Here is a 27227-nt window from a genome sequence, read left to right on the forward strand (position 1 = left end):
TTTGAGATAATTTTTTGCATGGTGTAAGATGGTGGTCCAGTTTTTACAGCACCATCTATTGTAAGGAGAATATGACTGATTTGGAATCATTATGACTTATCACCAGTAACTGGGCACATTGTCGTTCCATCCAAAAGCAGCTGATAGCCTTATGAGTTTTCCCTTTTATATGATCCTGCTTTTCTCTTGCTGCCCTTAGAATTCTCTTTCACTTGGGCCATTTTAATCATGTTATGTCTTGATGTGGGTCTCTTTGGGTTCCTCTTATTTGGGACACTCTGTGCTTCCAGTACCTGGATATCTCTTTCATCTTCAGATTCAGGAACTTTTCAGCCATGAAATCATCAAACATATTTTGTCCCCTTTCTCTTTCCCTCCTCCTTTTCTGACCCTTATGATGTGAATGTTAGTACATCTGATCTTATCTCAGAGATCCCTTAAACTGTATCATTTTTAGAAATCTTTTCATTGTTCTGATTGAGTCATTTCCCTTATTCTGTCTTCCAGATCACTTTTGTGTTCTTCTGTATCATCTAGTCTGCTGTTAATTCTCCTAGTGTGTTTTCATTTCAGTTATTATATTCGACTTGACTGTTTTTAAAATATTTTCTAGTTCCTTGTTAAAATTCTGTGTTCATCTGTTCTTTTCCCAATTTCAGTTAGCACTCTCACTACTAATGCTTTGAATTCTTTATTTTGTAAATTAGTTATCTCTATATCACTAGTCATTTGTTTTTTTCAGGGTTTTTTGTTCTTTCACTTGAAAAAAATCTTTCTCTGTCTCTATGGAATTAGGTGAAACAGTTAACCTATCCCAGTCTTAAAAGAGTAGTATCCTTGTGTGGGAATGTCCCTGTGCAGTCTGCATGTGCCCACTGGCTTTGGGGGTGGAGCTGGATCTGAAGTGAGCACAGGTCCAATCTTCACCTGTGGAGTGCTGACAGCACTTTGGTGGGAGGAGGGGCTAGGGTCAGTGCCAGGTGTGAGCCAGGCTTCTCCTGTGCTCACTGGCCATCTCTGTCTTATTGGGGGTGGGGCAGGTCCTAAGATGCTGGAGCAAAAGCTCTAAGGGTTGGGTCCAAACTGGTTCTGTTCCAAGTTTGCATTCTCCTTGCTCCTGGCAACGGCACCTTCACCCCAGAGAGTAGCAGCACTGAAGCAAGAGGGGCTGGAGCAGGTACTCGGGGAAAGCTGGAGTGCATGCTGGAATGGTCCCAGCATGCCGATCAGAGCTCCAGACAGCCCCCAATCCACTGCCTCCATGAGCACCAGCAGTAGCTGCTCTCACCCCTTTCAGATGCCGTGCCGGATCCAAGTTGGCTCCATCCCCTACAAGTGTGCACTCTCCTCAGCAGTGGCAACTCTGCCCTAGTAGGGAGCTGATCAGAGTTAGAAGAACTGGAGTGGGCACTCATCACAGGCCAAAGCAGCACAGGAAACCCACCAGAGCCTCAGCCAGTTTCAGTTTGCTGCTGCTTCCTTGTTGCAGGAGTAAGCAAGCTTGCGTGTGTGTTTTTCAGGAGCAGAGTGTCAGTTTTTTACAGCTTACTGGTTTTCAAACCAGCTAACAGGGCTCAGCTTCCCAGTGTTGGACCCCAGGGCTGGGGTGCTCAATATGTGGCTTACAGCCCTCATTCCCCAGGGAGAATCTCTGATCCCGTATTTCCCTCCTCTTCTGTGTTCTCTCTTGTGGAGGTGGGTCCCAACCTGATTGCTTCTCCTCTCTTTCTCACCAACTCTGTGTGGATCTTTGCTTACAGTCTTGGTTATAGAAGAGCCTTTCTGCCAGTCTTCAGGTTGGTTTCAGTGATAATAGCTCTAAAGGTAGATGTAACTTTGATGTATTCATGAGGGGGGGGAGCTGAGCATCCTCCTGCTCTGCCCTCTTGATTTCTTTCCTCCCCTCTTTTTTTTTTCCGACCTGAAGTTATCAGAAACTTCTACTTTTGTTAGAGTGCTTTCCATGAGTGTCCTCGAAGATGAAGCAGTTTCTGTAGCAATCCTTTGGCAAAAGTAACTATCCGTAAGGTCCAAAAGACAGAAATGGCCATCATAAAAAATTGATCAGAGTTCATTATGATGCAGTTGACATGGATATTTGGTTATTCCTATGGCCTAAAACATTTTAAGACACTAACTAGATTTATAATAATAACATTCTCCTAGGACATAAGATTTTTAGTTTTATACAATTACTGGAACAGTTATATCAGTAACATATAGGTATGCAAATATAACCTAAAGAAGGTTTAGCATTTTCTTTTTTATTAATGCTTACCATGTAATTTAATAAGCATCATTAAAGTCTGTCTTTTTGTAAGGAGAGAAAACAAGTCTTTTGACCTATTCCAGGGACTCTGGAAAATCCTGAAGTCAGTTCAATATCAGAAAGACTTCATTTGGAATTTGATTTTGGGGAAGTTTATAAAACACTTGATGAAATAAGATCATAGGTCGCTCTGAAACATTACCTATCCAATTTAATCAAAGTGACAAAGTCTTAGCAGGCAAATACAGAAAGTTACAAATTGTAGAAACAACAACTTAGGTCTTTTAATAGTTGCCAAAGGCCTGATAAAGACAACATGAAGCACAGGCGATTATTTTGATAAAACACAATCTTTGTTTTAAATTTATTTTTGGTATCAAGTTTTTTTTTTATAAATTTTTTATTTTCCCACTGTACAGCGAGGGGGTCAGGTTATCCTTACATGTATACATTACAATTACATTTTTCCCCCACCCTTTCTTCTGTTGCAACATGAGTATCTAGACATAGTTCTCAATGCTATTCAGCGGGATCTCCTTGTAAATCTATTCTAGGTTGTGTCTGATAAGCCCAAGCTCCCGATCCCTCCCACTCCCTCCCCCTCCCATCAGGCAACCACAAGTCTCTTCTCCAAGTCCATGATTTTCTTTTCTGAGGAGATGTTCATTTGTGCTGGATATTAGATTCCAGTTATACGTGATATCATATGGTATTTGTCTTTGTCTCTCTGGCTCATTTCACTCAGTATGAGATTCTCTAGTTCCATCCATGTTGCTGCAAATGGCATTGTGTCATTCTTTTTTATGGCTGAGTAGTATTCCATTGTGTATATATATTTTTGGTATCAAATTTCTTAAAAGGTAAAGAAAAACCTTTTATAATCTTATCAGGAGCAGAACAGTAGCCTATGAAAATTTTGTCCTTTTAGCAGATGAAAGAAAATTATTAGATTTATGTACATATACTATTAAAGTGTATTAAAAAAAAACTCTTATAATAAATTTATTCCATTTTTAGCTATCTTGACTACCCAAGGTAAAGTTGCCTCTTCTTGCCCCCAACTTTGTACACCCATTCAGTTTGTCCTTTATTCTCCTCTTTTTATTATGAAAAAAAACCCATTCTACTTCAGGACACAATTACTTGATTTCCGTCAGAAAAATGCATCTCCATACTTTTTCTTGGCCAAAACATATGCAACTTTCCTTGCATAGTGGTGTTTCTCTTATTATCTCTAGTAGTTTTAGTTACATATATTAATTAGAATTTTTAACCCTTAGAAATCTTAACTTCTATTGAGAACTAAGAAGTAAGCAATTGTGAATTGTTACACAAGTATTGGAAAAATTATGCGTACATTTCATAATTTCTAGAAGCATATGCTTTTTCATAGTAGAATTTTTATAATATGGCACATGTCTGCTGAAAGATCCATCCAAGTATCTTTAGTTTCTCTGTAGCAAGAAACCACAGGTGAATAACCCTATTTGGTAATTAATCTTTCAGTATTTTTTCTTATTTGGAAATGATCTAGATATTCATTGAATTTCCATCATTTATCTTAACTTAGGAAAACTCTAAGGTGTCAAGTTACCATAAAGATCTGAGCAGCTTTTTAAGTAGACATACTTAAAAACATTCACTTACAAATTTTTATTCCACTTATGTCTGTTTACTTGTTCTTAACAGTCATTCAGATTACTCGTGAAACTTTTTGAGACATTTAAAAATCTAGCTATAATGACAGCTTTTGTAAGAAAGATAATATGAGCTTGTTCGCCTAATAAACTCAGAATAAAAGAATTCTGAAGACATACCTATTTTAATTAAACCAGTAAACTTAAACTAGCTTTTATTTGCTGAACATCATCCTCAATCATGTAGAACTTGAAAGTAATTTTGGTTAGTTTCTGTTGTTTGGAAGTTTAGAAATATTTGCTAAGCACTTACTTTTTGTAAGTCAAATAGCGCTTTTCTAAATAAATTAATGTTGGCAATATCATCTAGAGGTAGGAAAAAATGTCACATATACATAACATGCATCCATTAGACATACAGAGATCCGCACAAACCCTATTAGCTTCCTTTCTAAAAATTCAGCCATGAATCAGGAACAGCAATACAAACTTCACTAATGTATAAAAAACAATTGAATGCAAATTGTGCCTCTGGATTACTTGCTCCAGTGGCTAAAGCTTTTTGCTAATATTTGTGGAGAAGCCTTTAAAGATTTGTATTTATCAAGTAATCTTAGGGAGGCTGTGGACTAGATTTTGTGCAACTGAGCTTTTAAGGCAGTCTGTATTATTAAAAGCATCCTGCCTCTCACCACCGCCACCTTTTTTTTTTCTCCCCCTCAGTCTTAGGTGATTTTGAGCAGTGTTTTAGTTACCATGTCTTTGAAACATAATCTCCCCAGGACATCTCCAAGGGACAGGGAAAGAATATAAATTTGCTCTTAGGAGTTTTAGTGCCTTTGGAACATTTAGGGAATCCCAATAAAATGTCCTAACCCACCCTGTAACTAGGGGATGCGGCCTGTAAAAAGAATTCTCTGGGAGTGCCCGTTGTGGTTCAGCGCTCATGAACCCGACTAGTATCCATGAGGATGGGGGTTTGATCCTTGGCCTTGCTCAGTGGGTTAAGGATCCAGCGTTGCCATGAGCTGTGGTATAGGTTGCAAACGCAGTTGAGATCTGGCATTGCTGTGGCTGTGGCATAGGTCAGCAGCTCTGATTTGACCCCTAGCCCAGGAACTTCCATATGTTGCAGGTGTGGCCCTTAAAAAAAAAAAAAAAAAAGAATTCTCTGGACTCAGGGTCAAAGGGGGCCCCATTCAAGGTTGGAGATGAAGAAGAGGTCATTTGGGTCACTATAGTGATGAGAATGATAAACCCATTGGACTTTGCCAACTTGGGGCAGCAGGAGCTGATTCTCATCTTAATGTTTTCCATTCTCTGTGAGCCTTAGCAGTCAGTGATCGCTGTGGTGGAAGGATGGGCATGGTGCGAAGAATAAATATCCAAGTAAGGAGAGAGATGGCCCTGGTACAAATATTGGTGGCTCCTGAACCCTCTGCCTTTCTTCCTTCTTCCTCTTCCTCAGTAGAGGCCTCAATAACCCAGTCAGCTTTTCTTTTGGTGGCAGGGATGTCTCATGAGGCATGTTTCTCAATTCTGTTCCATTCAGGGGAAAGCCCAGGGGCTTGGGATCTGTGGAATCTTAGAGGAAATGAGCAGGCTTTAGATTTTAAATCAGAGATGCCAACCAACTGACCCATTTTGGCAGCCATGAGCAACAATCCAGAGCTTATCTCCCCCGCCCCCCAAAACCACAAAACCCAGCAATGGCCAATTAGCTTCCCTTTCTTCTTCCTGCTGCATAAAATCTTTAAGAAAGGTTTGAATTTTAGTTGTGATACAGTTTCTGATCTGTTCTACTTCTTGATTTTCTGTTACCTCAGTCTTGAGCATTGTTGCTGGAAAATTGTGAATGACATGACTGTAAGCCCTTTTTTGTAGACAGCTGCTTTCCTTTCCAGGGTGTCCCGCTGGATCTCACCAAGATTAGGGTCTGCCTCTACTAGCACAATATGCCCAAGGCCATCGAGAAAAACCCCTGGGCCTCTAGAGCATGCTACAGAATCTTGGCATGTTGGTATGCTGGCACTGAGCATTGCCTAGGAAGCTTCCATGGGGTTTTACATTTATCGAGGAGCCTGTACTCCGCCTTAGAGTTGTTAGGAGTGTCCAGCAGCAGATATTCAAGACGCTTATATGTTCAATGTTTTATTTTTAACAACATGATGCTAGGGATTGCACCCTCAACATGTCATCGGGTCAAAGGGCAAAGAGCACCAGTAGTGACTGAAGCAGGGACGCAGAGATATATGCCTCTGTTGTAATTTTCCTTTTGTGGTGCCATTGGTTTCGTATCACAAGGTTATTTCACGCTTATGGGTTAAGGTTCATAGTCCAGGCATGACCCACCAACTCAGCTGTCACAAGAAGAGGTCTCTCATCTTCCTTTCATCCTGTTTTTAACCCAGAGCCTCTTCTCAGGCAGCGATAATAGCCTTGTGATACAGTCCACCCTCCTTAGTGCTCCTTGGCCTTGAGGTATGGAAAAAGCTCCTCACACACATCCATAGTCAATTAAAGCCTGTATAATTAGTTTGTTCATGTTGCTGGACCATATGGCCTTGATCACACTGCTCTGGGTATATTGAGTTATTATAACAGCCATGATATTTTGGATAGGATACTGTGGGCAACATAAAACAGCAGCACTGTGTGAAAGCGCAGAGCAGCTCAACAGACCTCGAACAGTCCTTTCTCCCAGATGGGGTTACCCACCTGAATTGGATGGTTGGACCATAAGACTTTTAACCTTCATTCTGTTAATAAGGTATAGCACACTTGCAGATTTAAACCATCTACTTTTGGATGTTGAGCCATCCTTCCATCCCTGGAATAAATACCCCTTACTCATGGTGTATGATAATTTTTAATGTATTGTTGAATTCGGTTTGCTTGTATTTCGTTCAGGATTTTTGCATCTGTATTGATCAGGGATATTGGCTTGTAATTTTCTTATAGCATTCCTGTCTGATTTATGGTCTCGGGGTTATGTTTGCCTTGTAATAAGACTATGAAAGTGTCCCCTCTCCTTTTTTGGAACCATGTGAAAAGGATTGGTATTAATTCTTCTCTGAAATTTTTGTACAATTCACCAGTGAAACTGTCTGGTCCTTGTCTTTTGTTGGGAGTTTTGTGATTACTGATTTAATCTCCTTACTAGTAATTGGTCTGTTCAAATTTTCTATTTCTTCATGATTCAGTCTTGGTATTTGTACATTTCTAGGAATTTATCCATTTCTTCTAAGTTGTCAAATTTGTTGGCATGTAATTATTCATAATAGTCTCCTACATACTTTTGTGATTCTATGGTATTTAGGTGTAATCTCTCCTGTTTCATTTCTGATTTTACTTTAGTTCTTTTTCTGGCTAACTCTAAAGGCTTGTCAATTTTATCTTTTCAAAGAACCAACTCTTAGTTTGATTTTTCTATTATCTTTTTAAATTGCTATTTCATATATTTTCACTCTGATCTTTGTTATTTCCTTCCTTTTACTAACTCTGGCCTTAGTTTTTCCTTCTCTTTCTAGTTCCTTGAGGTATAAGTTAAGCTGCTTACAATTTTTGTTTCTTGAAGTAGGAATTTATTGCTACGAACTTCCCTTTCTGCTTTTGCTGTATCCCATAAGTTTTTGTATATTACATTTTCATTTCATTTGTCTTAGGTATTTTTTTCTCTTTGATTTCTTCATTGACACCATTTGGTTGTTCAGTAGCATGTGGTTTAATCTCTTCATATTTATGAATTTTCCAGGTTTTCTTCTTGTTCTTCACATCTAGTTTCATACCATTATGGTTGGAAAAGATGCTTTCAATCTTCCTAAAACTTGTTTTTTGTCATAACATATGAGCTATTATGGAAGAAATCATATGTGCACTTAACAAGAATGTATATTCTATTGCTTTTGACATATCTATTAAGACCATCTGGTTTAATAGGTCATTTAAGGCTGGTATTTTCATTACTGATTTTGACCACCCATTCATGAAAGTGAGGTACTAAAGTCCCCTACTATCATTGTACTGCTGTCTGTTTCTCCCTTTAGGTCTGTTAATATTTGGTTTATATATTTAAGTGCTCCTACATTGGGTGCATAAATATTCACAAATGTTAAATCTTTGCCTTGGATTGACCCCTTTAACATTATGTAATACCCTTTTTTCTCCCTTATTACAGTCTTTGGTATAACTACACCAGCTTTCTTTTGGTTCCTCTTTGCATGGAATATCTTTTTGCCTCCCTTCACTTTCAGTGTTTATGTGTCCTTACACACAAGGTGAGTCTCTTGAAAGCAGCGTGTAGACAGGTCTTTTTTTTTTTTTAATCCATTCTGCCACTCTGTCTTTCAAATAGAGAATTTGGTCCATTTATATATTTAAAGTAATAAATTATAGATATACACTTACTGCTGCTTTGTTTTCTGTTTTGTAGTTCCTCCATTCCTTTCTTTTGTTGTTCTCCTCTGTGATTTATTTCCTTTAATTCCTTCTACTATAGGTTTTTGCTTTGTGGCTACCATGAGGCTTACATGTAACAACTTACCAAAACTTTCAACACATTCCACAGTTCTACATTCTTACTCCTCCCCCCATCCCCCACATTTTACATCCTTTTTTTGTTTTGTCCTTTTAGGGCCGCACCTGCGGCATGTGGAGGTTCCCAGGCTAGGGGTCTAATCAGAGCTGTAGCCACCAGCCTATGCCAGAGCCATAGCAATGCAGGATCCAAGCCACGTCTGTGGCCTACACCACAGCTCACAGCAACGCCAGATCCTTAACCCACTGAGTGAGGCCAGGGATCGAACCTGCAACCCCATGGTTCTTAGGTGGATTCATTTCTGCTGTGCCACAATGGGAACTCCACATCTTACTTCTTTATTTTGTGTATCCTCTAAGTATACAGTTGATCCTTGAACAACATGGGTTTGATTTGTGCAGGTCCACTTATACACAGATTCTTTTTTTCAGTAAATATACTATACATTCTACAGTTGATTGAATCCATGGATGTGCAACCATACACACTGTAAAGTTACATGCAGATTTTCAAGTGGGTGGAGGGTCAGCACCCCCACATTGCTCAAGGTTAACTGTGTTGATTATAGTTATGTGTATTACCTTTGTCCTTTAAAATTCCAACTAGCTTTATAAGTGATTAATCTACCGCTTTACTATATATTTACCAAGTGAGATTTAAACTTTATGTTTTCTTGTTGCTAATTAATACCCTTTCTTTTCAGCTTAAAGAAACGCTTCAACATTTCTTAGACTCCTATAGCTTTTGCTTTGCCAGAAAATGCCTACTTACCTCTCTTTCAACTCTGGATGATTACTTAGCTGGGGGGAGTATTCTTGGTTGGAAGTTTTTTTTTTTTTTTCTTTCAGCACTTCAAATATATCATACCATGCCACTCTGTTCTGGCCTGTAACATGTGCTGAAAAACAAAAAAAAAAAATGTACTGCACTTATAGGGACTCCCTTGTAGTGTTTTTCTCTTGCTGCTTTTCAAAGTCTCTCCTTGACTTTTGACATTTTAATTATAACGTATCTTGGTGTGCATCTCCTTGGGTTCATCTTTTTAGAGCTCCCTAGGCATCCCAGTTTCCTGTTTACAGGTTGGGTGAGTGTGAGCCATTATTTCTTCTTTCCAACTCTTTTCCACCTCTGTAAAATTCAATTGTTAATCAGCCTGATGTTGTTCCCAAAGGTTTTCATTCTTTTTGCTGCTCTGACTGGGTGAGTTCCACTATCCTGTCTTCAAGTTCATTGATCTTTTTTGCTTCATCTAGTCTACTGTTGAACCCCTCTAGTATATTTTTCAGTACAGTTATTATATTCTTCAGCTCTGTGACTTCCTTTTGAAGTTACCACTGTGTTCATCCATTCCCCTCAAGAGTTCAATAGGTTCTATTATTTTGAACTCTTAATCAGATAAGTTATCTGTTTCAGTAGGGATTTTTTTTCTGGGGTTTCATCCTGTTTGATTTGGAACATATTCCTCTGTTTTTGTTTTCATATTCCTTTGTTTTTTTTGTTGGTTTTTTTTTTTTTTCACTTTTCCTTGAGTCTCTGTTTTGGTTTCAATACATTAGATAAAATAACCACCTCTCCCAGTCTTGAAGGAATAATCTTATGTGTGAGATGAACTTTTTTAACCCTGCCCCCTAGCTCTTGGTTGTCTCTCAAACCTTTGTGATTGTCCAAGCAGCCAATTTTATTTTTAATGATTCCCAGTAGTTTAGGGTATGCTGAGACATTTCAGTGCCCTGTAGGGGAGAATTGTTGTCAGCACCTAGTTCAGCCAGATTTAGAAGCCAGAGCTCAAACAGTAGCCTGTAAAATATGCAAATATATATTATACAGTCTATAAGGATAAGTGTGCTGGCCACCAAAACCAGGTGATAGAGTTGTGTCCTAGGCAGCAGCCTGAAAAGTTAGGGTACCAGATGAGGTATAAGCTCCTTTCCAGGAGATACCAGCAATGCAAGGGGAAAGCACAAAGGTGTCATCCACTGGCCTTCATCCATGGACAGTCCTCAGTAGGTCCCTAGATGAATTCCAAACCAGAATCTTGCCCCTCAGGCTGAAGCTCCACAACAAGCAAATAGGTGTTTTTCACTGGGCTGTGTTTCAGTCTCTTGTCTGTGCTGTACCCCGGGGGTGGTAGCCAGCCAGGGAGTTTTTTCTCCAATAGTTACTACAGTACCACAAGACCCACAAAGAAAAGATATGCTGACCACCAGAGCCAAGTGGTCAGAGGGCTTCCCATGGGCAGCAGACACGTGTACAAGCTCCTCTCAGGGAGGTCTGGTCTGGTACTCTGGGGGAAGCATGGTAGGTATGGAACGTGAAGTTAGTGTCTACCATCAGCATCTCTACATAGGATTATACTGGGCCCTTAGCTGTGTGTGTTTAATTGGAAGCCTGACTCCTAAACCACAGCTATGAAGATAAGCTAATAAGCCACTTTCATAGGACTTAGTGCCTCAGTGCTGCCTCTTGCCCTGGCAGTGGTAGCTGGTGAGAATTCTCTTTCCATTGGTTACAGTCCTATGTGACCTGTAAACAAAAGCCCCACTAGCCACCAGGACCAGGCAACCTAGCAGTATCCCCTAGATGGCAGCCTTAAAAATCAGGACACCACAGGTTACAATCTTCTTTGCAGAAGAGTATTTCAGTAGGCCCCTATATATGCGTTAAATTAGAGGCCTGCCCCTTAACTTCATGCTTTAAGATCAGCAAGTGAGTCTCTTTCACAAAAAATTGCTTCTCAGTTGGCTGTGTCTGCTCACATGATCCTGCTAACTCAGGGTGCCCCATTGGGTGGGGGTCAAATCCTTCACTCCTCAACAAGAAGCTCATGGTTCTGAGTTCCCTCCCAATTGTAGGTCATCACACTGGGCGTGGGATTGAGGGAGAGAATTGTGTCTCAGCCTCTCCTACCCACTTGAATGTAGGTTTTTTTCTTGTTTGCCTGATAAGAAGTTGGTCAATTGGTTTTTTCCCCCAGAAAAAAAAAATGTTCCCTATTTAGATTTGTTGTGTCCATGGGAAGAAGTGAGGTCAGAGTCTTCCTCTGGTGCTATTTTGAACTGGAACCCTGAAAGAATGACTTTTTAATGATTTTTAATACTGGTCACCAGGGATATTTTGAGACTTGAGCTTTCTCCTGTTGCCTCTTATACCAGGACAGCTATCAATTCCTGCCTCCAGTATCCTGAAGCTACACACCCTAACAGTTCCACACTAATTGTATCTAACTGTAGAGCTTTTTACTTTATGTAAACTCTGTGCCACCTAGCAAAACAAAACAAAACTGTACCTTCTTCATCGCCCAGCTGTATCATTTTTCAACTTGTAGTAAAAGAAAGTGAATTGACACCATACTCAGCATAAATACAGTTTTCTTAGCAACTTGTCTACACCCTAGTGGCAGTTTTCAAGATAATGCCTTACCTTTTGGCATTCTTTGTCTTCTTAGAAGTTAGATCCACATATGCTTGCCCTTTTGATGAAGGAAATAACAGAGATATTGAGTGACTTTTGTGTATCTCCATCCATTTTCCCTACAACATCCCTCTTGATAAAGAATCTTAAAAGTTTTGACCAACCTCTTGCTGGAATGTCCTGACGTATTCTCAACAGGGCAGTTTGGGGAGCTAGGATGATGGTTTTTGTCCCTTGTCTCTGGTTGTCTTTCCTTCCCTTTCCTGTTGTGCTTGTTCAAGCAAAGGGAGAAGCCATGTAAGGCGCTGGCTGTAAATGCTGCAGGGCTACTCAGAGATACTAGCTCACTGGGCTCATCACCACTTCCAAACTTGACTAGGTAGGTTCTGAGCTGATTAAAGATTGTAAAAACATTCTCATCTTGACTCTCTGAATTGAGGAATAGCGTCCTTCAGGCCTTGATTCACTCAAATTCTATTCAGAAATGGCCATGAGAAAATTCAAAACAGAAAAGCATACATTTTATAAGAGAGCAACAAATTATGTTTGATGCAATCTTTCACATACTGAATTTTGTTCTAAAACTCTCCTACTGTGGTGAAACATCTTTTGGAGCTCTTTCCTTTGAAATGATGGTCAGACCTGTCTGGCAGCTTCAGATTACATTTATTATCTGTATAATTTTAGCCTTATCTAAAACTACTACAACCCTTTAATTTTTTTCATTACAAATTTTCATTTGCTCTGTCTGAGTATCTTTTGGCTGTTTTTAGTAAGATAAGCAATTTGAATAGCTTAAAGAGACCAATGGGTTGATTTGTTTGAATGACAATTATAATATTTTACTGGATTTCAACTGAATTTTTCTCCAATTCTCTGGCCTCAAGGACAAAATACATCTAGTTCCCAAAGAAATAAATCTGTCAGTACCTTTTTACAAAGATCAATGTTGTTTGCTTTCAACTACACATTTTAACATGATGAGAAGATTGAATTTTCGAGGAAAGTGGCCGGGTTCAAAAAATAGCTTACACGTCACGGCATACTGCTTTTTGGTCTGCTCTGACACTGGGCCTGTTGCATTCAAATCCCAGTTCCAACATTTCTGTGTTAAATGACCTTGGTTTTATTATTACGTAACCTCTCTGAGACTCCATTTTCTCATCTGCAAGTGGGGATGATAATTACACCTTCAGTATTGGGTGGGTAAGGCTAGAGGATTGAATTACTATAGCTTAAGTAAAAAGCTGGTGTTGTAATTTCAGTTTTGTCTACGCTTCGTTTTATTTAAGGGTTAAAAAAAGGTCTGATTTTGTGTTATAGTTCTCTCCCGAAGGAAAAAAATTACTAGTCTGTGGGTTTATTTCCGAGCATGCCAAAGAAACTACAGAAATTAAATTATACAAGCCAAGCATGAAAAAAAAGAACTTTCATATGCATTATGGATCCTTGTCTATTCCAAAGTGACTGGACAGGATGAAAAGGCCACTTTTTTTATTATATCTATCTAAGATTAGCATTGTGTAATTATTTGAAATCATGTATTTATTGAGTTTGGGGGTTAAGATTAAATGGGGGAGGAAGGAGATGGTGAGCTGAGAGATTAGGAAGAGAGGAGAAATCCTCATCTGTAGATAAAAATGGACTACAAGTCAGATGTGGTAGGTTTAAATACATTACTAAAAAGATTCTGATTTAGTACAGTTTGATACCTGATTTCTAAAGAATGTATGTTTCTGTAAGAATCTCATGGAGTTAGAAATGAGTAGATATATGTTAATAGTGATTATGTATCATTGCAGTGTAAATGCACATGATTTTCTTTTTTCCAAGTTTCTGCATTAGTAAATTTTGATAAGATACAATTTCTATAATAAAGTTGGCAATCCTAAAAAAAGTGCATGTACACTTTTGTTGTTTAAGAAAAGCTTCATGTATCTATATTTCCTAAGTTTTCAACATGGGTCATCAAGTGATTGTTTCCCTAATAAAAATTTAATTTTAGGTCTGGAGTATTGTCCTAAAATAAATGCTGTATACTTTGGGATTATACTATCTTTACTCTTGGTTTGTTTTCATGTTACACCTTGCATAGTTTCATTTGTACATAGCCTTTGGTAAAACATACCATATTTTCTTGTAGCATTTCAAAATTTTATCTTAGAATCACAGAATAATAGAATAATAATGTACCTTATGGAAGGTCTAGTTCAGGGATCAAGCACTGATGACAGTGGGTCATTGTTATACCCCTAGAGTATTTTCAAAGTACATGCCTAATAACATACAGTGCTATAAATCAAGCGCTTTAGTGCCCACAGTCTTACCTTCTGTCAGATATGGAAATAATACCAGGGACCTCTAGTGCCTGCAAACAAATATGATTGTGGAAAAAAATCACGCATTGGCTGAGTGTTGAAAACAGTCTCAACAGCATTGGGGGGTGGTCTTTGTTCCATGATTTGGGATATAGGTTGTCAATGTGAAGCTGAAACTTAATTAGAGGTATGAGAGCTGTATACTTTGGGGTTGGAGAGCAAAGTCTGGTAGGACACTCCAGACAGAACCATTTGCAGTTCACCTGTCAAATATGAGCACTAAGCCTCCCATAGCCAGAGTGGCACGTGCTATTAATGATGATGGGATCTGTGACGAGACCCTTGTAAGTGGATATAGAAAATGATACTTAATTCCTCTTTTAAATGGAAGAGATCTGCTATGGTTGGAAAAGGGGAGATCCCTTATTTATTTTTTTTCCTTCTAGTATGTCCTAAGTAACAGCAGCAAGTCTTGAAGATTTGGGAGTTCTGACCATTTTAGGGGAGGAGCCAGAGTGAGCGCCATGATTTGGAATTTGTCAGGGAAAATACAGGCCATAGGTCATTTGAGCCAACAAATCTGGTTTTAGATTTTGTTTTCATCATGTTCCTATAGCACAGGTATGGGTTCATCTGCTCGTTCCTAGCTTTTGATCATACTGATGTTCACGTCCTTTCACTATTTTCAGAAGGAGTTCTGGAGCACTTACACAAAAGCACAACAAGGAGAGAGCAACAGAGGAAGTGACTGGTTTCAGTTTTACCTTACCTTCCCATTGATCTTTGGCCTCTTCATTATCCTCCTTGTCATTTTCCTCATCTGGAGATGCTTCCTGAGAAACAAAACTCGCAGACAGACAGTGACTGAAGGCCATATTCCTTTCCCTCAGCACCTCAATATCATCACCCCGCCTCCCCCACCAGATGAAGTGTTTGATAGCAGCGGATTGTCACCAGGCTTTCTGGAATATGTAGTTGGGCGCTCCGATTCGGTCTCCACCCGCCTGTCCAACTGCGATCCCCCACCGACCTATGAGGAAGCCACTGGCCAGGTGAACCTGCGCAGGAGCGAAACAGAACCTCACTTAGACCCACCCCCGGAGTATGAGGACATCATCAACTCCAGCTCAGCCAGTGCCATCGCTATGGTGCCTGTGGTCACCACCATCAAATGAACCTGCACACTTCTTTTTACTAGAATCGTTTTTAAAATACTAATGCAAGAACTTTCTAGCACTTTACCACTACATACATGTGCATTTGACTTATTGGACTCTGACAGCATACCACTTCACACCCTCTGATTTGATTTTCATTAGTTTTGTTTCCTGCTATTAAAATCGTTATCCATGCTCATTTTTGCTCAAGCAAGTATGTGGAGAGGGAAGAATACTCGTGGAGGTCTTCACGGGAGGAGATGTGTGTGTACATCAGCCCCGTACACGGGCAGCTGTTCTAAGAAGCCATTAACATCTGTCTAAACCACCTGTAAAGAGAACATTACTCACCCAAACTGGGGGGCGGGGGGAAGGCACCCACAATCTGCGTAATAGATGGCCATGCTGTTGAATTTTCAGAGTAAGATGAACTGTGCCTGTTTTCAAATTCTTGCAGGCTTTTATTAACCTTTTTCTTCAACTACCTTAGAAGGGAAAAAAAAAAAAAACATACAGTCTTGATTTGAGGAATATCTCAGAAGGAAGGCACCATCAATGATCCCGAGCTTAGAGAGGACAGCAAGAAACACACTGGTCCTTAGGGCCATTGGGCTGGTTTTGTAGGAGGGATTTTGTTGTTGCTGCTGCTGCTGCTGACTGGCTTCCCGGCAGAAATTAGACAGTATGTGTTTAATAGCTCTGAATGGCACATGCTATTTGTATTAACATCTTGGAGTGGATCTCCAGACGAAAGAATAACGTCTAAAGTAGCTATACGAATTAACAACAGCAAGAGATACGCGTTTCCCTTTTCCTTATTGGTGACAATTTTTTTCCCCTCATTTAATTGCCTTTTACTCCCTCTCCTACCACAGAATCTTCAAGCACCTAAGAATTTAGTAAAAATTGTGAAAATCCCTTTCTTACTGTTTTTGTGTAGAGTGAAGTCTTTGTCTCAAGACGATTAGAAGGCGAGTTTCCATTGAATTCAGAACTGTGATTTTGAGATTGTTCTCCAGTTGGTGGAGGAAGACTGCAGTCTGTGCTGTGCCAGGCGCACACGAAATCTAGTTATAGCCACACATAGATCTCACTGTCGCCGTTTCATTTTGTATTTTCATCAGATGTTTTTTGAACTGCAGGATTTTTACTTTTCCCTTGGAGCAAGGGAACAGCCTGTGAAGGGACTGCCAACATCAACTGGCTCAGAAAGGAAAAAAAGAAGTTATATATGCACTGATGGGAAATTCATTATATCATTCAGGGAAATGTCTGTGCCACTCCCAAGACTCCTTAAAATGATGAATCAGGCAGAAGGAATGCAGGTGTTTTTGAACCGTCACACCCTGCCGCCTCCATCTCCATCCACCCTGCCCCAGCCCTGCCCCAAACCCCAGGAAGGAGGCCTGCTGGGGAGGTCCCTGAACAAGCAGTCAGATGACCTGAATTCTAATCCCGCTCTGCCACGCACGGGCCAGGAGACCTTGGGAAAAACCCACCTCTGGCCCTCCAATCCGCACCCCCCGAGACGGCACGGCATCATCTGTGATTCTAATCCCACTCTGCCACGTACGTGCCAGGCGATCTTGGGAAAGACCCACCTCTGACCCCTCCATCCTCCCCACACGCCCCCGCTTGAGACGACACAGCAGCATCTGTCCTGCCTCTCCTGGGGCTTTAAAAGGACCTAAGGAGAGAGAGGGTGGGCGTGCATGTCCTTGCCATCTTAAGATGGGAAGAGCTATCGGGGTGTGAGGTCACAGCATTGTTCTTCTTGAGGGACAATTTTCTCTGTTGCCCTGAGGTTCATCTGAGTTTTCCCACAGTGAGAAAGACAGCAGATGGCGAACCTGTTCCTAATCTCCGACCGTGGGCCCTTCAACTCCTGCCACTCTCTGCGCTGCACCAAAGCTGTGCCCACTGAACGACGCCTGCCAACTCGGCACATGCTAAACAGGATTCAGCAAAATGCCAGAAAGGGAACTAAGATGTACAGTTAGTAGGTTTTATATCTTTCATGGACTAAAAATGAATACATCTTGAACCTAGTCTGAGCACAAATGACAATATTGTTTTGAAGTCGGCCATGAGTACATGGTGACCTCTAGCTTCTATTTAAAGCTGAAAGTGGGAGTGTCCGATCCGGTGATTTGTGTGCATGCATGTATGTATTTGAGTTGATTTTTAAAGGAAAGAATTAAGGCTCCTTTTTTGTAGACTTTTTTTGGCAATAATATCAGGCCTTAGATTATTTTCAAAGTATGGCCCATAAACCTCGGGGAGTCCTTGAGAACCTTTGAGGATCAAAACTATTTTCATAATAATATGAAGACATTATTGGTCTTTTCACTCTCTCCCAGAAAGTAATTAAACATGTAAAAGCCATCTTCCCATGAATTTTTGTCCTCTTTTAGAACGTATAGCTATTTTCTTTAAAATGTTATGTTAGCATGTACTGGACTTTTATCTTCTTAAATGAATAAATTCTTTCAAATTTTTCAGTTTTACTGTCTAATGTGGCAAATGCCATTAGATATAAACTCCATAAACAAAAACCCTTTGGGGTCCGGATCCCCACCAAATGTTCAGAGTAGAAAGGGGTCTGGAGACCAGAAGTTTGAGAATTAACAGGCACAGGCACAGGCGAAAGAGCAGGATTTTCTATTCCTCAGTTACGTATTCTGGCCATTTTAAATTCCCGATAATGGATTTAATGCTGTCTCATAGAGACGGCTGAATGTCAGTGTCAGAAGGAATGCTGCTCCTTGAAGCAAAAGCCAAATGTTTGTTTAAACTGACCGCTGACTACAGCTTGTTAGGCTCCTGGTCGGAGTAGACGCTACTCCGCAGTGTCAACAGCGGTCATCAGCCGCGGGCCTGGCGGCAGGACGCATGGGATAATGACAGGATAAGCACACTTTTTAAAAGAAAACAAGTACCTTCTTCAAGAAACATGCTCTTAGGTTAGTTCGTTTCATTTGATTTTTGGTTTGGGTTTTACCTTTTTAGAAACCCTTTTGCTACCCTGTCTGGTTTTATAAACTGAGTTTCTTAACATTTGTTACAATTCGAGGGGCTTATCTGGAATAATATATATTTTTTATGCTTTTGCCTTTCTTACCTGATTGATATTACATTCACCTTTGATCATTTTTAATAAAGGTTTATTTTTACAGATCTAGGTAGTACCTTTCTTACGCAGTAACTCAACTGAATCAACCCGTGCATTCAAAGGAAAGGAGGCGCTGCCTGGTCCTCCAGTGGGACGGTTGCCAGGCCTCCGCAGTGCTCAGGTCTGGAATCCTAGAACTGGCACTTTTCTGCCTCCCTGCTTTGAGTGTCACAGTGAATTGTATCTCTGTTTAAAGTCAATTACATGATTTCTTTTCTTCCTCTTGAGCAGGACAAATAAGGATGCTGTGTTTGATTCATTGTTAATGATGACTTCAAGATTGATGCGCTGATCTGATAACTGGGGAGGTAGCTTTAACTTGGTTCTGTGTAAATAGCATGTATTTTATTATAATATTTCACATTTTTAAACACTTGGTTTACATTAAATTATGGTATTTAACTATTTTTATGTTCATTCTAGGTAAGGTTTTTTTCTTATATTTCTGTGTTTTGGGTATGCTAAATAAAGCTATTTTTAAACCCACAAGATTTCTTTTGCTGTATATTATGGTTAGATGATAAACATGCTGCAGAAGCTCTTATGAGCTCTGATCCGTTTAACGTGATAAAATTATTATTACATTTCTTTTTTTCTTAGGAATTTAGGGAAAGTGACTCTGTAAGGAAATCAAAAATGTCAGGGTGTTCTCAGCATAAGAAAGAACTATCTGTACTACTTGGGAATGAATGATGCTGGCATGACACAGATGGGGCACACTTGCTCCAAAGGGATACCTTGAGCCCTCTGCTCTCATGTAGTTTGTCAATTATCGGGAATAGTGTTGTCTGCAAATACAAAGGAACTTGGCTTTTCTTCCTTAGTGGAATAGCTTGCATTTGACATTTGAGACAATGAGACAGCAAAGCACAGGATGCAAACATTTGTGACCACGGGGCATCTTCCTAAATGCAGTTACCTCAAATACTAAAATCTGATGGGATGTGTCATTGACCAAGTGAATGCAAATATGAATTGATCTTTATAGAATAAAAAATTCAAACTATTTACTTCTATCCAAGGAAGAATTTTAAGTACAAATTATAAATCTAAGTATGCTTATAAATTGTGTAAGTTTTCAGAGTTCTCCAAAATGTCCAAAATTTAAAAATATATAGCAAATTCTAAAAATTACCTAACTTACAGCTTAATATATCTGCGAAGCACACCTAGATTAAGAAACTTCCAGCACCCCAGAAAGCTCCCCCTTCTTAAAGATATATTATTCCGTTTATCATAAAAGATCAACTTTTAAAATTTCATACTGGGCTGTGTCCATATGGACTTGCCTCTTTTCCCTTTTCAAATTCTTTGAAGTATTCCAAAAAAGTTCAAGCTACAAGTTTGAGACGCTCTTCCATCTCTTGGCCCTCCGTGAAATCATGTACTCATTCTATGCCTTTTCTAGGTACCTGAACCTCTTGGGGGCCAGAGTTATGTTTAATCCATTTGACTCTCTTCCACAAATATATTCAATACCTAAAAGTTAGGGGTTTTCTAATATTATAAATTGACCAAAAACATCAGTACCTTTCTGGCTGATGTCCTTAAATGCTTGTCTTTCTGCTGTAATTCTTATCACATGTCATTTCCTTAAACTTTGTATGATAACATTTTGTTCTCGGTAATTTTACTTTACTACCTTTTTTTTTTTTTTTTTTGGTCTTTTTTTGTCTTTGTTGTTGTTGCTATTTCTTGGGCCGCTCCCGCGGCATATGGAGGTTCCCAGGCTAGGGGTCGAATCGGAGCTGTAGCCACCGGCCTACGCCAGAGCCACAGCAACGTGGGATCCGAGCCACGTCTGCAACCTACACCACAGCCACAGCAACGCGGGATCCGAGCCGTGTCTGCGACCCACACCACAGCTCACGGATCGTTAACCCACTGAGCAAGGGCAGGGACTGAACCCGCAACCTCATGGTTCCTAGTCGGATTCATTAACCACTGCGCCACAACAGGAACTCCCTTTACTACCTTTTTAAAAGGTCAAAACCCACTATAATATAGTCCCACAGTCTTATCTAACCTTATTTCCCTCCATGGCTCTGATGATTGATACCTTGTGTTAGACCCTAATGGGATTAGAAAACAAAGGTGCCTGTAGCCCTTGTCCCTGGCCATTAGGCTGGAATAACCCTCTAATCTTCTAATTTAGTGTAACCTTAATTCCACCTCATCTCACAGAGATTCTTTTTGCCCAAAGTCCCATGGAAGTTATAATCAGTCATCTTTATCATGCAGTCCTGTATATCAGGCTGTGCTTTGACTTTAAGTTTTTAGCAATGGAAACTAAGTTTCAGTTTTTTCATAGAACCTAATACATTAAGCAGATGAGACTACTGCAGTTGACTGTAGAAGTGGGAAGCTTAGAACCTCACCACCTGTGACCTTCCTCGTCAATCCCCTTTACTTCAGGTTAGTCCAAGCCCCCTCTGCAAACATTAGTATTGGATTAACCTAATTGGAAAGCCACTGTAATAGAACATCGATTGGTGTCCAGTTTCTAGTCCTACATCTTTCCACATTCACAAAAAAGCAATCTACAGGATCTCTTCCACTAACAGACTGCTCAGGGTTCAAAATGTTCTTTCTGGTCCAGTTGTTCCTAACTCCCAAGTAGACTGCACTGGCCACCAACCTATACTATGTATTAAAATTTTGTCAGAAGAGAGAGCCATGGAATGTTAATAGTTCTGATCCCTTGTTTATATCATTTTCCATCATCACCACAGTCTTTGCCATGTTTTGAATACTCATTCCTTTTAGATTTGTGGAAATGATAGCTTTGTGATAGTCATACGCCATATTTTGAAATAAGCATAGACTAATGTCAATGAAAATAGTATGGAATAGGGAATGCCAAAAGTATGTTCTCTCCCATAAAAGCAGCAAATAAACTGCCCAAAAGTGTAAGAATCAACTTCATTAGAACTCTGGAAACTACAGTTTATAGCAACTAATCAAGAATAAAACCTGTAACTCACCCTGCCCTTATTCACTGCTTCCCTTCTTGTTGGCATCATGGAAGACAACAGCTCACATTCCAGGTATAGATTTCTAGTACCAGAGAGAAAAATGAATCTTATTCTCAAAGAATTGAGGTTGGCTGTTTAGCCTCTATTTTGGCTCCCTGAAGTACTAGTTCAAAGGGTTTACTTTAGTTCACCTTACTAGGAACTCTCCCAAGTTGGAGGCAGCTATGGTTGGGGGAGGAGAGGCAATCAAAAATAATACTTAAAGGTAAAAGCATTTGTTACTCCCAACTGGACAAGGAAAAAGAGCTGGAATAAACAAAAGACAGACAAGCTTGGGTGGAAAGGCTAGGGAATGAAGAATACAAGGTATTTGAAAAGCTCCCACATGGTCTTGAGATAGAAGGCCAAGCACATATCCAAAGCTGGGCGCATGCTCTTAAAAAACTGAGGCTTTAAATTCTCGCCTTTGTCTTACATTCAGGTTCTCCATAAGCAAGAAGTGAAGGTTATGATAGAGTTGTATATTGTCTGGCTGGAACTTGAAAGTTTCCTCTAACACAAAGAGCCCATCTGCAAAAACTAGGACACATTTTGGGGGTGAGGGGCACATTCCAGGTATTTAAGGAACTGTGTCAAATCCCTAGCTAACCACTAGAGAAGAGAAATGAGACTTCAGTCACATCTAACAAAGAATACAAATTTTACAAAATGACCTAAAAATCTTACTAAAACAATTGGAACAAATAGTGAAAACAAACCCTAAGGAGGGGGAGGAATCTGATTTCCAGAGTTGCTATTCTTTAATATTTATAGCTCCACTTACTTCTTAGTATAGTACCCAGTCTGCACCACTTAGGAAGCCTGACCAGAGAACTCAGGCAACCATGAAGCCCATCCTACAGCTTCATGTGGGCAGGGAGCCAAGCCTACAGTCCTATGATCCAGCAGTTCTCAGCCAGCAACACACGACCCCAACCTCAGAGCTTAGGCAGTGGCCTTACCAAAAAAACAGACCTTGGTGGCAAACCCCACTAGCCCGCGGATGTTACCAGCAGACATGTTCATGAATCCAAAGTAAGGTGACTGGTGAAGAGCTGTCTCTGACAAAACAAACCTGTAAAATATGGAAGAGCAAACCACTTACACAAATGTGGAGATGCCAATGTAAGGAATCAAAGATCATTTTTAAAAAATGGGATAAATAGGAAACCACCAAAGGAAATTAATAAAGCTCAAATAACTGACCCTAAAGAAATAGAAATATAGAGTTCTCTTGTGGCACAGCAGGTTAAAGATCCAGCATTGTCAGTGCAGGGGCTTGGGTTGCTGCTCAGGTGCAAGTTCAGCCATTTGCCTACAAACTTCCACATGCTGTGGATGCAGCTGAAAAAAAAAAAAAAAAAAGACATAGAAATCTATCAACTGTCAAAGAATTCAGAAAATTTGTTTTAGGAATTTTAGTGAACCACAAGAACACAAAGACAACTCAGTGAAGTTAGAAAAACAATATAGGAACAGATATAAAAATTCAAAGAAATAATAACCATCAAAACTGAAAACAACCATAGAGCTAAGAAATATAAAAATATGAGTAAAATGAAGAAGTCAGCTGAGGGCTGCAAATGTAGATTCAACCAAACAGAAGAAGGAATCAGTGACCAATAAGATAAGACTATTGGAATTATCCAGTCAGAGGAGAAAAATAATAAAAAGAGTAAAGGAAGATGATGGAACACATGGGACACAATAAAAAGAAACAATATCTATATTATGAGAATTCCAGGAGAAATAAAAACAGAAAGGGTATTTAAAGCAATAAATGGCTAAAAACTTTCAAACCAGGGGAGAAAAATGGACATCTGGATCCAGAAGTCTTTTTTTCTTTTTTTTTTTTTTTTTTTTTTTTTTTTTTGTCTTTTTGCCTTTTCTAGGGCCACACCCACAGTATGTGGAAGTTTCCAGGCTAGGGGTCTAATCGGAGCTATAGCCACCGGCCTACACCACAGCCACAGCAACACGGGATCCGAGCCACGTCTGTGACCTACGCCACAGCTCATGGCAATGCCAGATCCCTAACCCACAGAGCAAGGCCAGGGATTGAACCCGCCACCTCATGGTTCCTAGTCAGATTCCTTAACCACTGTGCCACGATGGGAACTCCCAGATCCAGAAGTCTTAAAGGACCTCAAATTGCTTAAACTCAAATAGGGCTACACCAAAACACATTATAGTAATTGTCAAAAGTCAAACACAAAGACAGAATTTTGAAAGCAGCAAAAGAGAAGTTATATACAAGGGGACCCTCATAATACCATCAATGGATTTCTCAACATCAGCTTTTCAGGTCAGAATGGAATTGCTATCTTCAAATATGGAGAGGGGAAAAAAACTGTTAACCAGGATTTCTATACAGGGCAAAGCTGTCCAGAAACGAAGGAGGGATAAAGACTTTCTCAAACAAAATCTGAGGAAGTTCATCACCACTAGACTTGCTGTACAAGAAATGCTAAAGGGAATGCTTTGAGTAGAAATAAAAGGACAGTAATAAACATCATAAAGTTAGGGCAAAACTCACTGGTAATGGCAAATGCAGAGTCCACGTTAGATTTTGTAATATGATCATGGAGGTACATGATTCACTTATGACAACAGATTAAAAGTTTTAAAAAAATACAACCCAACAGCAAAAAAGCCATCAATCAATGGAAAAATGGGCAAAAGACCTGAATAGACATTTCTCCAAAGAAGGTATACAGATGGCCAGCAAACACATGAAAAAATGCTCAACATCGCTGATTATAAGAGAAATGCAAATCAAAACTACCATGAAATACCACCTCACACCAGTCAGAATGGCCATCATTAATAAATCCACAAATAACAAGTGCTGGAGGGGCTGTGGAGAAAAGGGAACCTTCCCGCACTGTTGGTGGGAATGTCAACTGGTACAGCCACTATGGAGAACAGTTTGGAGATACCTTAGAAAACTATACATAGAACTTCCATATGACCCCGCAATCCCACTCTTGGGCATCTATCCGGACAACACTCTACTTAAAAGAGACACATGCACCCGCATGTTCATTGCAGCACTATTCACAATAGCCAGGACATGGAAACAACCCAAATGTCCATCGACAGATGATTGGATTCAGAAGAGGTGGTATATATACACAATGGAATACTACTCAGCCATAAAAAGAATGACATAATGCCATTTGCAGCAACATGGATGGAACTAGAGAATCTCATACTGAGTGAAATGAGCCAGAAAGACAAAGACAAATACCATATGATATCACCTATAACTGGAATCTAATATCCAGCACAAATGAACATCTCCTCAGAAAAGAAAATCATGGACTTGGAGAAGAGACTTGTGGCTTCCTGATGGGAGAGGGAGGGATCGGGAGCTTGGGCTTCTCAGACACAACTTAGAATAGATTTACAAGGAGATCCTGCTGAATAGCATTGAGAACTTTGTCTAGATACTCATATTGCAACAGAAGAAAGGGTGGGGGAAAAATGTAATTGTAATGTATACATGTAAGGATAACTTGATCCCCTTGCTGTACAGTGGGAAAATAAAAAAATAAAAAAATTAAGAAGTTTAAAAAAATGTATGGAGTTCCTGCTAAGGTGCAGCAGATTAAGGATCCAGTACTGTCTCTACACTGGCTCAGCTTGCTGCTGAGGCACAGGTTTGATCCCTGCCCTGGCACAAGTGGGTTTCGGATCCAGCATTGACACAGCTGTGGCTCGGATTCCATCCTTGGCCCAGGACATTCCATATGCTACAGATGCGGCCAGGAGAAAAGCTAGTAAAAATTACCGTGACTAAAATAATCTGTTATTATGCAATATAAAAATATGTCAACTGTAATATCAATAATGGAAATGTGAGGGGAGGAAGAAGTAAAAGTATAAAGCTCAGAAATTCAGTTAAAGTTGTTACCAGTGTAAAACCGGCTCTTATAATTTTAAGCTATTTTATGTGAGCCCCCTGGTGACAAAAAGGGAAAAAATCTTTAGAATTAAAAAAAAAAAAAAGATAAAGAATTCAAAGCATACACATAATAAAAACACAAAAAAGACAGCAGGAATAAGTCCTTACCTGTCAATAATTACTTCAAGGGTAAATTGGTTAAATTATCTAATCAAAATACACAGAATGATATGGTCAATTAATCTACGACAGAAGTGTCAAGAAAATATAATGCATGAGGTCCCTCCGTTTTGCAGTGGGTTAAGACTCTGACTGCACCATTTCCGGTAAACGGCCTGAGGTGACCTCTAAAAATGGTTCACTCTTCACTTGACCCAGAAAACCCCACAAAATCATGCAAAGCAAGAGGGTCAAATCTTCATATTCACTTTAACAACACTCAAGCCATTAAGGGAATGCATATTCGAAAAGCCACTAAATGTCTGAAGGATGTTGCTCTACAGAAGCAATGTGTGCCATTCCGTCGTTGCAATGGTAGAGGTGGTAGGTGTGCCCAGGCCAAACAGTGGGGCTGGACACAGGGTCAGTGGCCCAAAAAGAGTGCTGAATTTTTATTGCACCTGCTGAAAAATGCAGAGAGTAATGCTGAACTTAGGGGCTTAGATGTAGATTCTCTGATCATTGAGCACATCCAGGTGAGCAAAGCCCCCAAGATGCAGCGTAGGACTTAGAGACCTCATGGCTGGAGCAACCCTTACATGAGTTCTCCCTGCCACACTGAGATGATCCTTACTGAAAAAAGAGATTGTTCCTAAGCCAGAAGAGGAGGGTGAACAGAAGAAAGATATCCCAGAAGAAATTGAAGAAACAAAAACTTACGGCCCAGGAATAAATTTCACAAAAATAAACGAAAATAAAAGTAAACTAAGAAGAAAAAAAAAGAATCTGACTGCAACAGGTTGGATTGCTGCAGAGGTGCAGGTTTTTTTCCCCAGCCCAGTGCAGAGGGTTAATGTATCTGGTGTGGCCAGTTGCAGCACAGGTTGCAGCTAGGGTTAGGATTCAATCACTGACCTGGGAACTTCCATATGCTGTGGGTGTGGCCATAAAAAAAAAAACAAAAGAATATACAATGGAGAAAAGTCTGTTCCATAAGTGGTGCTGAAGAAACAGACAGCTACATGAAAACAATAAAATTAGAACATTCTCTAACACAAATAAACTCAAAATGAATGAAAGCCCTAAATATAAGCCTGTATATTATGCAATTCTTAGAGGAAAACATAGGCAGAACGTTATTTGACATAAATGGCAACAATATCTTTTGGGGTCCATCCCCTAGAGTAATGGAAATAAAAATGAAAATAAACAAATGGAACCTAATTAAACTTGAAAACTGTTGCACAGCAAAGGAAACAGGAACAAACCAAAAAGATGACCCACAGAATGGGAGAAAATCTTCCCAAATGAAGCAACCAAAAAGGTATTTATCCCCAAAATATAAACAGGAAATACATTTCAATATTAAAATAAAACAAACAACCTGATCCAAAAATGGGCAAAAGATCTAAATAGACACTTCTCCAAAGGCAGACAGATGACCAAAAATAACATACAAAGATGCTCAACATCACTAACTCCTGGAGAAATGCAAACTGAAATGATGAGCTATCACATCACACCAGTGAGGAAAAATTGCTGTCATCAAAACATCTACCAATGGAGTTCTTGTTCTGGCTCAGTGGTAGTGAACCCAACTAATATCCATAAGGACATGGGTTAAGGATCCAGCATTGCCTTGAGTT

At 39.7% G+C, this 27227-nt stretch overlaps 1 protein-coding gene and 1 long non-coding RNA gene across 18 annotated transcripts in view; one reads left to right on the forward strand and one right to left on the reverse strand.

The window, feature by feature from the left end:
* The window catches only part of PRRG1 (proline rich and Gla domain 1), an 880589-nt gene extending 861602 nt beyond the window's left edge, over positions 1–18987 (forward strand). For 14 of the 15 annotated variants that reach the window (XM_085007671.1, XM_085007674.1, XM_085007682.1 and 11 more), the window contains one exon: positions 14862–18987. In XM_085007671.1, the coding sequence (XP_084863797.1) occupies positions 14862–15347 (486 nt within the window). In that variant the 3' untranslated portion in view covers positions 15348–18987. The remainder of the gene's footprint in view (positions 1–14861) is intronic. The other variant, XM_085007684.1, reaches the window with a different exon arrangement.
* On the reverse strand, positions 2633–14224 carry LOC110257648 (uncharacterized). 3 transcript variants are annotated; one of them, XR_014835271.1, is made up of 5 exons: positions 14182–14222; positions 12019–12328; positions 11864–11912; positions 9215–9341; positions 3911–5490 (listed from the first exon to the last, which is right to left on the reverse strand). It is a non-coding gene; the product is annotated as an uncharacterized LOC110257648 (long non-coding RNA). The 3 variants fall into 3 exon arrangements; XR_014835270.1 differs by lacking the exon at positions 9215–9341 and having other exon boundaries at positions 2633–5490; positions 12019–12125; positions 14182–14224; XR_014835269.1 differs by lacking the exon at positions 9215–9341 and having other exon boundaries at positions 2633–5490.
* Positions 18988–27227: the final 8240 nt, after the last annotated feature.

This window comes from Sus scrofa, chromosome X (assembly GCF_054392235.1).
Source record: "Sus scrofa isolate SSC_HxYL_T2T_F1_AM1 chromosome X, Sscrofa_HxYL_maternal_Yorkshire_Landrace_v2.0, whole genome shotgun sequence".
In the NCBI taxonomy this organism is placed as follows: Eukaryota; Metazoa; Chordata; class Mammalia; order Artiodactyla; family Suidae; genus Sus; species Sus scrofa.